Raw genomic sequence first — 13001 nt, forward strand, 5'->3', positions numbered from 1 at the left:
TTATGCTCTAGTGTGACCTGAGTTCTCCAAGAATCTTCCAAATGTATTTGAAAACATATTCTTCTAATTACAAAGGATCATGAGAGATTAATGTGAGATGCACCTTGGCATTGAATTTTAAATATTTATTTATTGTTTAAGACAGAATGGTTCATTCTGAAGGAATTGAGTCAGGAGCAAGATCTTGGAGCAAGAAGATTCCCCCCAGCAAAGCTCAGGGGGATGTAGAGCCTGAAGGATTTTTCTTAACTTATTCTTATCTTACAGATAAAGAAATCAAAGCTGAGGAGAGAGGTGTGGTCCTGGGCTTAAGGATAGACAGCTAGGAAAAGGGGACTGAAACCCAAGCAGGCAACTTGGAATGGTCTCTTGTTCCCACTACTACACACTGCTGCCTGTTGGTTTTTCAATTAAACAGTTCCTTCAGGGGGAACACCAAGGCGTCTTACATCTGACCTCAATTAGGAGAGTTGATAGCAGAAGAGCACTTTTGCATAGCATGACATGCCACAAGGCAATCTGGTATTGGGACTCAGCACCAATAGCCGGCGACAAGCTTGAGGAACACAGGAAAACTGGCACTGAGTCAAAAATCTGCTATGACAGTTTGGGGTGACTCTCTCTAGTGGTTTCTGATTTGGTGTGTTCTCATAAAGAAGCCATCTCTGAACTCTTTAAGTATGCAACTTATATATACACATATTTATAGCACCATATGCTCAGGGGATGTTCTTTAATGAGACTTAAAAACCACAACTTTCACTAATAATGAGTAGCAGATGCTTATATTTTGGATTTGCTCAAAATAATCTGATGCTCTTAAAAAGAAGCACTGGATCTTTCTCATCCTATTAAAAGAATATTACTTTCTAGAGACACTGTTTTTAATGTATCCAATTACTAGATAATTATTTGTTTTTCCTTCAACCTCATTAGACATGTAAGAATATTGCCATGGTATCACTGCTAAATTTAAAAACCCAAGCCCCATTCTCTGCCCAGCAGGCAAGTTTGGGAGACTTGAATGGATAAAGGGAGTAGATGGAAATGCCATGAGAACCTGGAAATTAAGCTGATGATCCGATGAGCTGATGATCCTGTATGGAATTCAGATGGTCATGACACACCCAAGACTAGTCACCCTAACCACTCGGTCACTCCTGGAGTACCAATAGAGCCTCGGGACCCTCACTTTGTACAGCAGATCTCTCCTGTCTCGACCGCTGCTTCTCTTAACAGTGTATTTCAGTAAGTCCACCTGTTCTGTTTTCTACTCAGTAGCTCCAGCTACACCCAACTCTCCCCTATGACAAGTATCAGATGAAACTGAGGGGTAAGCTAGTGCTTAGGTAACTTACTCATTGGTAGAGCAGGAATGTTAACAGTTACTAATAACAGTTGCTGTTTATTGAGTGCTTACTAATGAGCAAGCCCCATGTACTTTATAGAAGTGATTTAATATATGAGATTGGAAAATAACTGTGATTAATATCCCCATTTTACTGATAGGAGAACTCAAACTTAGTGGTTAAGTAACTTGCTCCTTGTAATGAAGCTAAGAATTTGATCTGACTATATCTTTACCATACCATTTGGGAGTACATGTAGAGATGTTGGTTTTTCATCCTGCTCCAGGCCTGGCTCAGTGCCCAGCACATAGTAGGGGTTTCATACAAGTTTGTTCAGTGAATACAGTAACTATATAAACAAGCAAGCTCACTGGCTGGCTTCACTTAAAAGTTGTTTTGATAAAGGCGTTTTGACTAAGGCTGGGTGAAGCAACTTGCCTGAAAGCTGAGTTCAGTGCTGCGGGTGTAGTCTCTGGTCCTCCTGCACGTTTCTTCCAAAGCCAGCTCTCACTAGGAACTGACAGAGAAAAGACCTCATCAACGGCACTAAGGTAGGGACATCCACACTGGTCCTAACTCTGGGTGGACAATTGAAGCTTTGGGACCTTGACCAGGGTGGCCGCTTTGTCTTTAAAAGTCTGACCAGTTGGTTTTTGGACAGTCCCTCCTCCAGGGCCTGGCCCTATGAATGAATGCCTAAACCTGGACTGTTTACATCTTTCAGGGCACCCAGAGCATCTCCTACAGAGAATAGAGAGAAGGGTGACCTACAGGATAACAACTCATTAAACCCAAACTCCAGGCAAAGATATGCGCCCATGTGCAAATTTGAAAAGTGCAGACAGATGAATTATAAGAAAACAACACTTGCTTCCTGCCCTCCCTGCTGCTGGGAAAAGGCCCTTTCCTGAGGGGCCAGGCCTGGGCAGTGCCCCTAACTGGAAACAGGGTAACTTTTGCAGGTTGTGCCTTGCATTCAGGGGACTGCTAAGAAGTTGACAGCAGTTCTTTGCTTACAACCTCCAGGATCAATACCCTCTACACAGTAAGTGCGCAACACTGGGCTCTCAGTCTGTGTGCTTTGATTCTACCACCCAAGGAAGAGGTCTCAACGCCTCTCTCTTGGCTCTAATTGAATCTCTAGTTCACCTTATCTTCATCTTAAGTCCCTTCTCACACTCAGAAAAGGCCTTCCCAGGCTTCAGACTTCCTTATTAAGAGATGCTTCCAAGACTTGACACATCTATAATGATTTAATGTCTGTATTGTCTAGCTCACTCTAGAATGTGAGCTCTAGGAGAGAAAAGGGCCATGTAATCTTTGGCCAGTCTTTGCATTCTCAGGCCTTAGCACAATGCCAGCACATAGAAGACACCCAGGAAGTATCTGCTGGATGGATAAGAGTTTGATGAGAGTTAAGAAGTAGGAGAAATGTAAACTTTAATGTTGATTTCATTTCTGACAAAATCTTGAATGTGTGATAAATAATTATATTTAGGTAATGTGGAGTCAGAAATTTTTTTTTTAAGATTTATTTATTTATGCATACAAGAGCTGGGGTATAGGCCAGAGATACGGAGGGATGAGAGGACCCACCAGAGTCAGAGTGGGGAACAGAACAGGCAGACTGATGGAAATACACTGCTGAGGGGAGCAGCAGGCAAGACAGGAGAGGTCTGCTGCACCATGTGGGTTTCTCCCTGGCCAGCCAGGGATTGAACTCGAGCTGCAGAGGCTGCAAACTGCTTCATACTGCAGTGCTTAACCCCTTGCGCCACCAGTGAGGCCCAAGAGTCAGGAATTCTTAATCCCACATTGTCTTTTCTTCTCACCTACCTATCTGCAGCTTGCCCATCCTTCCACACAGCAGCAGAAATCGGCCAATGAAGGAGAGGCTGACTTACTGTAGATTCCAGAGGCTGTGAACATTCCAGGACCATAGAGTGGGGTACATTGACTTTGAAAGGCATAGCAGCCTGTAGCTTTAAGAGAAGAAATGGAATGTCAGAGGGACTTTGGAAGGCAGAGGAGAGCACTTGGATGGTTCCATAAGCCTGGATCATTAGGTTCTAGGAAGGAATAGGCAGGGGGCAGTGATGTGCTCCATTGAAGGCTGTAGAGGTTGCAAAGGTTGCAGGGGAGGCTGAACTTTCAACGTTGTGATTGCAGCAACCCCTCCAGAGAGCTGTTACTTACAAGGCAGAATAGAGGAAGCAGATAGTGGGATTGCTCTTAGGTTGACAACTGACAAGAGGCATGTGGTGGAATATCAGAGAGCAAAGGCCTGAAGTGTCAGTAAGAACAAATCAGAGGTGCCTAATACAGGGATTCAGCCTAGTCAGCGAAGCAGAGACCAGAAGGAAGGGCTGAGGTGATGGGGGTGAAGGTGAAGTGGAGTAAGAGATTTAGTAGGAGCCAGGAGGTGATGGCTCTCAGCCAGGGAGTGAGAGACTAATTTACATGTTAGACCCCGGCCTCTTGGAGAGGTGGTGTGCACAATACTTTTTTTTTTTTTTTAAGATTTATTTTATTGATACAAGAACCGGTAGAACCGGGGTACAAGCTAGATGCACGGGAGGGTAAGATGATTCACCAGAGACAGAATGGGAAACAGAACAGGCAGAATGACAGAAACACACTGGTGAGGGGAGCAGCGGGCAAGACAGGAGAGGTCTGCCCCTCCATGTAGGTTACTCCGCGGCAGGCAGGGATCGAACTGGTGCTGCAGAGGCTACGGACAGCCTCACAGCGCTGCGCTCAACCGCCTGCGCCACCAGGGAGGCCCCACAATACTTTTAAGATGGCATTTTTGCCAGCAATAATTGAGGGATAGAAACTGAGAAGCTGTTTGCACAGGTAAATTTCTTGTTACCCTCGAAGGTATTTATTAGGCATTCTGTCACAGACAGGACTGCAAGGCCAGCTGCCACAAGAATGTATCTGAAAGGAATAGGAATTGCTCTGCCCCTCTGTAAGAAAGAGGTAGCAAAGCCTGGATTTCCAAAATCATAACATCCTGGCTGCCTCCACAAATCCACGAATCTGGACTCAATCTGAGATACCCAATTAAAGTTTTAAAATGTGTCTTCCTGGGAACATGCGGCTCTTCATGTCGCTCCCAGTACATGCCACTGCCGGATGCGTGTGTGTGCGTGTGTGTGCATGTGTGTGTGTGTGTGCGCGCGCGCACAGCTAGGGGTCAGAGACGTGCATGCCCGCAGCGAGGGCGGCCTTAAACACAAATGACCAGTCCCGCCACCCTGTCGCCCTCTGAGAGGATCTGGCCGCCAAAGCCAAGGGGAAAAAAAAAAAAAAGGCAAACAAAACACACACACACACACACACACACACAATGAATATCCCCAAGGGCTTTTTTCCCTCCCTAGTCAGCCAAGAAAACAGGCGCTTCACTTCCCCGGAAATTAGCTGCCCAGGGGAATTCATTCGATCCTGAGGGCTGGGCAGCTCCCGGCGGAAGCGAGATCGCGGGCAAGCGGGGAAAGGGCCCCAGAAACCAAAAAAGACGGTTCTCCGACCCCGCGTCCAGCCCCCGCCCCGCCCCCGCGCGCTCGGCTCGGCGGCTGGGGCCGGCTGGGGCCGGCTGGGGCCGGCGGGGCGGGCGGGCAGCCCCGCGCTCCCCGGCGCCGCGAGCTCCCGCGGAGCCGCCGGCGCGCCGCCCCGCCAGGTGCCGCGGCTCGGCCCGCCCGGGCGCGCGCCCCCCGCCGCCGGGCACGGGCGGCCCAGCAGCCGAGATTCTCCACGGCGCAGGCGGCGGCTTCCGGGGCCGCTCGGAGCCCGGGCTCCGATTACAGGTTCACACGGGGGGCCCGGGCCGCGGCCGCCCAGCCCCCGCCGGCGCGCCCTCGCGCGGCCCCGCTCCCCGCCGGCCCATTCTTCTCCATTCACGCGGACGCCCCGCGCCGTCGCCGCCGCCGGCCGCCTGGATTGGCTGGGTTGGCTGGCGGCCGCGGCGCCGGCACTTTCCCACGGCCCGCGGCGCGTGCGGCTCACCGGCGGCGCTGCAGGCGCGGCCCTGGCGTGCGGCCAGGCCAATCGGGGCGCGCGGGGTGGGGCGGGGCCGCGGCCGCCGGCGGGCTTGTGTCCCGGCCCGGCCTCCCCCGCCTGCCCGCCGCCCGCCGCCCGCCGCCCGCCGCCCGCGCCTCCTCCTTCCCACCCAGAGGAGCCCCCGCGGAGCCCCCGCGGAGCCGACGCACCGCCGCAGGGCGGGGGCGGGGATGGGGGCGGGGGCGGAGCTGCTGCCAATCAGGGAAGCGACAAGCCGGATTGGCTGAAGGGAGACGGTTGCCCGGGAGCCTCCGCCCCGCCCTCCCGCCCCCTCGCCCGCCCCCTGCACTCCCCCGCCTTCCCTAGGGCCCTGGGAAGGGGCGCAGCGTGGGAAAGGGATGGTTGAGTTTTAACCGGAGGCTGAGCGCGAGCGGCATCAGTGTGCTCGGGACGCCAGCAGCCCAGCGCGGAGAGGCGCCGCTGCTGTTAACTCCTCCCTGCCCGCCGCGCCGACCCGCCCCGGAGCCCCCGCGCAGCCAGCATGAAGCGCGCCCACCCCGAGTACAGCTCCTCGGACAGCGAGCTGGACGAGACCATCGAGGTGGAAAAGGAGAGTGCGGACGAGAATGGGTGCGTGTCGCGTCGGGAGGAGCCCGGGCGGGCAGCGAGCAACGCCTGGCCGCGCTGACAGCGGCCGGGGCCGGCGCCGTGCCCGACCCTGACCTCTGCGCGGCGCGGGCTGACCACCGCCCTCCCGGGCCAGGGCCCCGCGGTGCCCGCAGCCCCGCGCGCCACGGCGGTCTGAGCGCGGGGAGGGCTGGGGGGCGAGCCTCGGATCACCGCCTTTGGATTAAGGGCGATTTCTGTGTTCCCCCCCCCTCTCATTCAGAAACTTGAGTTCGGCTCTAGGTTCGATGTCCCCGACTACGTCTTCACAGATCTTGGCCAGGAAAAGACGGAGAGGCGTGAGTCTCTTTTTTTGTTTGTTTTGTTTTGTTATTAACAGAAAGAGACATCTTTCTTCTCTTTGGAATTAAAATCGTAATGGGAATGGCCTTTGTTTTGCCTGCTTTCTACAGATCATTGAGAAACGCCGACGAGACCGGATCAATAACAGTTTGTCGGAATTGAGGCGGCTGGTACCCAGTGCTTTTGAGAAGCAGGTAATGGAGAAAGTAGGTAGAGCCCTCAATGTAGCTGTCTACGCCTTTTCCTCGTTACTCTGAATCTTATTCTTGGATTGAAAAAATAACCTTTAAAAATAATCTGTATGGAGACAAGTCCATATAGATACCAACGTATTTTGCAAGGACAATTCATTATACTTTAGCCTGTACTTTTACGATTTACAAAGCATCTCTTTCTCCCTCTCTTTCAGTTTGTGTGTGTGTGTGTGTGTATTTAAGTTGTTCCCCAAATGATTTGGTGCCACATCAGTCTTTTGCTGTTCTCTTCTGTAGGGGTCGGCTAAGCTGGAAAAAGCCGAGATCCTGCAGATGACTGTGGATCACCTGAAAATGCTGCATACTGCGGGAGGAAAAGGTATTTACTCCTTACTATTCCTGGTGAGGCCCCTGAGTGGGGTGCAGTGAGCGACTGCTGCTAGTCAGGATTGGTGCAGGTGCTGCTTTATTTGTACTGTGTGCCGTGAGGTGGAAAGCAAATGGTGTGTGGTGTTAACCTGCCACTGCATTTTCAAATGCACACTGGATTTCCCCTAGTGAATCCATCACACTGGCCCTCTGCAAATTAAGCTAATACACCTTCTTTTGGAGATCATCTAGAGTATGAGGTGCCCTAAAGTTGTGATAGACCTGAATAAAATCAGGTAGCTCTGACCGCATTTGCTCATTGCCATTTGCCATTTTGAGAAAGAGCTTTAAAAAAAAAAAAAAAGTATATGGTCTCAATTTTAAAATTAAAAAAATGAGTTGCCACATGACTCTTGAGGAAAGAAACCTGTTGTGGTTAAGTAGAGAAAACCCAACAGAAGGTGGGAGACCAAGGCCTGTGTATCTGTCTCCAGCCAGAAAATGCTTTACTGAGGACCAAGTGCCTAAAAGCTCCATGATGATAACTTACATCTGTGTGTCTAATGAATTTCACTGCTCTGTGGTTTCTCTGTCCTTGAAGTATTTTTTGTTGTTGTTGAGGGAAAACATTAAAGGAATGAGCATAGTTTCATCTGCTGGTAGGGTATAATTCCAATTTCTGCTCGGCAGCTTCTAATTGGGCTTTGAACTTGCATTAGCAAACATATTTCTCTTGTTGATTAATGCAAAGATTTCGGTCGACTCCAAAATATTTGGACTTTCAGAAGAAGCCATGAATGCCTTTTTCAAAAGGATGTAGGTATTTGCCAAGAAGGGCTGCCAGGGAGTAAAGAAATGCTGGAAATGAGCGAAGCCCTGAGGTTTTTCTTTTGTTCTTTTCTCCAGGCTATTTTGACGCGCATGCCCTTGCTATGGACTATCGGAGTTTGGGGTTTCGGGAATGTCTGGCAGAAGTTGCCCGTTACCTGAGCATCATTGAAGGACTAGATGCCTCTGACCCGCTTCGAGTTCGACTGGTGTCGCATCTTAACAACTACGCCTCCCAGCGGGAAGCTGCGACCGGCGCCCACGCAGGCCTTGGACACATTCCCTGGGGGGGCGCTTTCGGACATCACCCGCACGTCGCGCACCCCCTGTTGCTGCCCCAGAACGGCCACGGGAACACTGGCACCGCAGCCTCCCCTACGGAACCACACCACCAGGGCAGGTTGGCCTCCGCACATCCGGAGGCGCCCGGCTTGCGAGCGCCCCCTAGCGGCGGCCTTGGACCGGTGCTCCCTGTGGTCACCTCTGCCTCCAAACTCTCGCAGCCCTTGCTCTCCTCCGTGGCCTCCCTGTCAGCCTTCCCCTTCTCTTTGGGCTCCTTCCACTTACTCACTCCCAATGCACTGAGCCCTTCGGCACCCACGCAGGCAGCAAACCTTGGCAAGCCCTATAGACCTTGGGGGACGGAGATTGGAGCTTTTTAAAGAACTGATGCTGTAGGATGAGGGAGGGGGAAGTATAAATCCCAGCTGAGCTGGGCTGTTGCCAACATCACCTTAAGGTCGTCAGTAAAAGGAAAAAGGAAAAAGGAAAAAGGTACACTTGCAGATAAATCTTGTTTAAGGACTAAAGGTTTGTTGGTTTAATTTTTCTTTTTTAATTTTTTTTATCGTGTTATGTACCAGCAGTTTAAAAAAAAAAAGTAGTTGTTGAGTTCTGTTTCTGACATTAATTTGAAATAGCGAGTATAAACCAACACTGGATGATAGGTTTGTACTGTGCCTAATTTACTTTGTAAACCTATCTGTCTAGGAATGATTCCATTTTTTGCCTCAAAGTTTTGGGAGTTTTAACAATTAGTATTTTTGGTCAGTTTTTCTTGTGTAGTTACAGTCTGTTTTTAGAATTAATTTTCCAAACCACTATGGTCAATGTTAACTTGATGCTGTTTGTTAATATTTTGATAATTAAGGTGTTGTATAAATAATATTCTTTTTGGGGGTGGGGAACTATATGGAATTTTATATTTCTGAACAAAGCGTTGACAAATCAGATGATCAGCTTTATCCAAGAAAAAAGACTAGTTAAATCGCAGCGTCCTACTTCGCTAAGGTGGATATTGAAGCCATCATGGGTCCTGATTCCATGTTGACTCTCTGCTGTCTTGTGCCAGGTCCTACAATTCTGGCTTGAGCCAGGAAAGAGCCACTTGTAGGTTAGGTCCCCATTTGGAGTTGGTGGGGAGGAGACACTGAAGATGATCGTATACATTATGCCTGCGCTTATCAACCCCAAGCAATGAAAGGAAATTCTTATCTCATGGATCTCAAATTCATATATGTTAACATTGGATACGTGATCATGGAGTGCAAGTGATCAACCCAATAGTCCAGTGGAACCTGTTAAATGCATCACCTAATTCTTCTTGGAACTGTTCGTTTTCCTTTAACTGGAAATTTTTATGCTGTGTTTTCTGTTTTGGTGCATGGCAGCGTGGTTGCTGAGATATTTAAAAGATATTTCTCCCTCTCTCTCTCTTTTTTTTTTTTTTTGGTTCTTTTGATTTGATTTGGGCTCTAAAAGCATCATTTTACAGCTTTATTTCTTTAGCAGGTGTAGTTTAAATGACCTCCACTGAATTGGGTTTGACCTCCATTGTACTGGTGTGCTGTGACTAAATAAAAAGAAAGAACAAACTATTCTGCTGTATATATGTCTTACATACTTTGGCCTGCCTTCTATTGGCTAAGAAAAGAGAAATTATTTTGCCACTTTTTATTTTGCCTGGTCATCAGTTTCTTATGTCTAACAAATTTCATTATTCTTGAAATTCTAATTTATGCAAATTTGTGTTATCGAATAAAGGTGACTGCATCGTGCAGAACTTTGGACAGACTCCTGCCAAGTTCATAGCCTTTTAACTGTTAGGTTAGATCATCTGGCCCTGAAATGGTCATTTATAGACTGAAAACCTCAAGTCAGACTAGGAGTTGGAAGATGGAAATGACTCTGAAATCTTTTAAAACCATTTGACCACTGGAAATATATTTACTGAGAATATCCACTCTGTGTTAAGTTCTACGCAGAGAGAAGAGAAAATTTATTCCTTTTTTTTTTTTTTTTAGGTGCAAAACAAAAACCAAACTTTGCTCTCTGAGACCCCGTGCAGGGACCCAGGAATCTGTGGCATGATGAGCAGTGGCAGGCTCTAATTCTGCACCTGCACAGCAACAGGAGTCTCTCCTTGTTTAGTTTCCAAGAAATTCGTTTAACCCTTTAGTGGCATTTGACTCCTGAGCTGTGTATGGAGGAAGCTGATATATGGCTTTAGGTTAGAGCAAAACACTGCCAGGGTGGTCAGAGGTAGTGATCTGGAGCCTAAGGGAGAGGAATGCCTTCCCATTGCCATAAAAGTAGTCCTCCTGACAAGTAGCTTTCTTCTAGCTTGGAAGGAATTTTCCTTGATCCGAAGGTGGTGGAAAAGGAGAGAGAAAACCTGGTCCAGCAGATGACAACATAGACCTTCCTCTTCTTTGCTCAATCACTGAGTCCTCTTGCCTCCTCTGATGATAAAAAGAAAATGGGAAGGCAGAGAAGTTGCACTTTGAACTTGAGTGGTGACTTTGGGTTTCTATGAAGGGTATGGAGACTGGCCTTTTTGTAATCGGTTTCAAATGCTAGCTCCCGCTCAAACTTTTTCTATGTAGCCCCAGATGCCAGTGTTCTGGTGATGCACAGCTCAGTTCTTAGTGCTGGCTGTGCCACCAGACACTTTCTGTCATAATGTCATGATGGAATATGATGGTAATTTCTGCCAAGTGTCAGTTTAATTTTAGCAACTGAGATTTCAAAATGGCATTACAGTATTCCTGAATAGCATCGTGCTTAGACTGTCTTAGACTTTCTCAGTGGTACCTGGGTTCAGCTAGATGCTAATGTGGTAAGAAAGAACAAGGTCTCTCATTTTAATGACTGCTGAAAGAGTGGTGGAACTATAGGACACTGTCATTTTCACTTGCGTGTCAGTGATGCCAAAACCATGATTCGGATAGTGCTTTTTCCTTTTTCTTGGAGGCTGTGGGAATCACTTTCAAAATCACATATTTTCAAAGAAATATTTTGGTTTCTTTTTAAACCCGTTCAAAGTGACAGTTTTCTAAAAATGGTGCAGGAGATGTCAGAGATTCCCAGGAAACAGGATGGAATTATGATAAGCCCAGCGGTATGGAGGAAAATGACTGTAGAAAAATTTCCTTCTGGATTGATGCAGTTAGAATAAAAAATTAACGTCAGGATAATTAGAGCCAGCATTGTCATATATATGTTTGTTTTTAAAAAAATTTATTTATGCATACAAGAGATGGGGTACAGGCCAGAGGGCAGGGAGTAAGAGAATTCACCAGAGACACAGTGGGGAATAGAAAGCCCAATTGACTGAAATACACTGCTGAGGGGAGTAGCAGCTGAGGCAGGAGAGCTCTGCTGTGCCCTGTGGGTCAGCAACCTGGCCTTCAGGGGATCCAACTCTTGCAGTGCTGCAGTAGCTGTGGATAGCCTCATAGTGCTTCAACTTAACCCCTTGTGCCACTAGGGAGGCCCTCATATATATGTTTATAACACTTCTACTCATGTAAACAAAATATTTTTTTTTTTAGAGGCATGTTTTCATTTATTTATTTGTTTGTTTGTTTTGTTTATACATGCACTGGGTACAGTCAGAAGCGCGGGAGGGTGAGAGAATTTACCAGAGCCAGAATGGGAAGCAGAGTAGGCAGAAGGACCGAAGTACACTGCTGAGGGGAGCAGCGGGCGGCAGGAGAGATCTGGGCGCCATGTGGGACCCTCCTTTGGTGGCCGGGGAGCAGCCGGGGATTGAACCGGCGTCGCAGAGGCCGCGGGCAGCTTCGCAACCCAGCGCTCTACCGCTGCGCCACCGGGGAGGCCCTAAACAAAATATTTTTAAGTGACTCAGAAGTTTACCTTATGGGACAAATAATTATCACTAGTGATAAAGAATCTTGAAAGTCCTTTATAACCACCCACTTATTTTCATTAAATGTATTATCATGAATTAATGAAATGGTAGAATCCTGCATCAAATTAATCTCTGAAAGAAAAGTCCAAGACATATTTACAATTTATTCAGTATATTTAAACTAGGATGTGATTTTTATTTATCTTCTCTTCCCACCCCACCACCCCCATTACTCATTAAAATTATGATATTTTAAATATGGATTACTTAAGTTTAAAATCTCTCAGGAAATGTTATATATCCTGGTTATGCTATCCCCAGGCCCTTCTGGTCTATACCAATAACATATCATAGCTTTGATGACTTCATTAATTTCCAATGATTATTTGTAATTAAAATAACAACAGAGCCTCCTGTCTGAGCCCTGCTTCAAATGTGGCTGACTTTCTCAATCAGAGCCCTGGGGGATGAGGCTGTTTGGGAAGAGCACCTGCATTTTGTTTCCTTATGCACTTTTACATAGTTGAATGGCCTTGGGTAAGTCATTTAACATTCTCTGGATTCTGCTTTCCTCATCTGTCCTATAAAGTGGTTGGACTAGGTGAAAGCCTGGTCCACACTCACAAGGACGGTCATGAATGGGGAAGAAGACGGGTAGAGAGGCTGGAAGGCAGCCAAGTAGGATGCCTACTAGTAGACACAGGCTGCCAGCACCTTCTGTTGGTAGGGTCAGGCCAATTGTCTCCATGCAGTAATTTTGGCCCAGTGTAGCCAGACCTTTCAAGTTTTCAAGAGTATCTCCAATTTTTTATAGGTTACCAGCAAGACTGGGCCAATGGGTTGCAGACATTGCTCAGTTTCTTGGGCTTTCATCTAAATGTTTCTCTGTGGGCTAGGATCTTCTCTCTCTTTCTCTCTCTCTTCCCCTCTCTCTCTCAGATTTATTTATTTATGCATACAAGAACTGAGGTACAGGTCAGAGGTATGGGGTTGGGGGGCGGTGAGAGGACTCACCAGAGACAGAGTGGGTAACAGAACAGGTGGATCTACTGAAATACACTGCTGAGGGGAGCAGCTGGCAAGACAAGAGAGGTCTGCTGCGCCATGTGGGTCACCTCCCTGCCCCGGATTGAG

General features: G+C 47.8%; 1 protein-coding gene across 3 annotated transcripts; it reads left to right on the plus strand.

Annotated features, from left to right (window-relative positions):
- Nucleotides 1-5895: 5895 nt before the first annotated feature.
- Nucleotides 5896-8376, plus strand: HEY1 (hes related family bHLH transcription factor with YRPW motif 1; the record flags this gene model as incomplete). Of its 3 annotated transcripts, none has more annotated exons than XM_084229368.1 (5): nucleotides 5896-5984; nucleotides 6244-6349; nucleotides 6434-6517; nucleotides 6815-6896; nucleotides 7793-8376. In XM_084229368.1, 5 exons carry the CDS (start codon nucleotides 5896-5898, stop codon nucleotides 8374-8376), a joined length of 945 nt encoding a protein of 314 aa, XP_084085494.1. The 3 variants fall into 3 exon arrangements, with proteins under 3 accessions (XP_084085494.1, XP_084085495.1, XP_084085496.1); XM_084229369.1 differs by having other exon boundaries at nucleotides 6244-6319; nucleotides 6434-6529; XM_084229370.1 differs by having other exon boundaries at nucleotides 6244-6319.
- Nucleotides 8377-13001: the final 4625 nt, after the last annotated feature.

The sequence above is a fragment of the Talpa europaea genome (genome assembly GCF_964194135.1).
Source record: "Talpa europaea genome assembly, chromosome: 3".
In the NCBI taxonomy this organism is placed as follows: domain Eukaryota; kingdom Metazoa; phylum Chordata; class Mammalia; order Eulipotyphla; family Talpidae; genus Talpa; species Talpa europaea.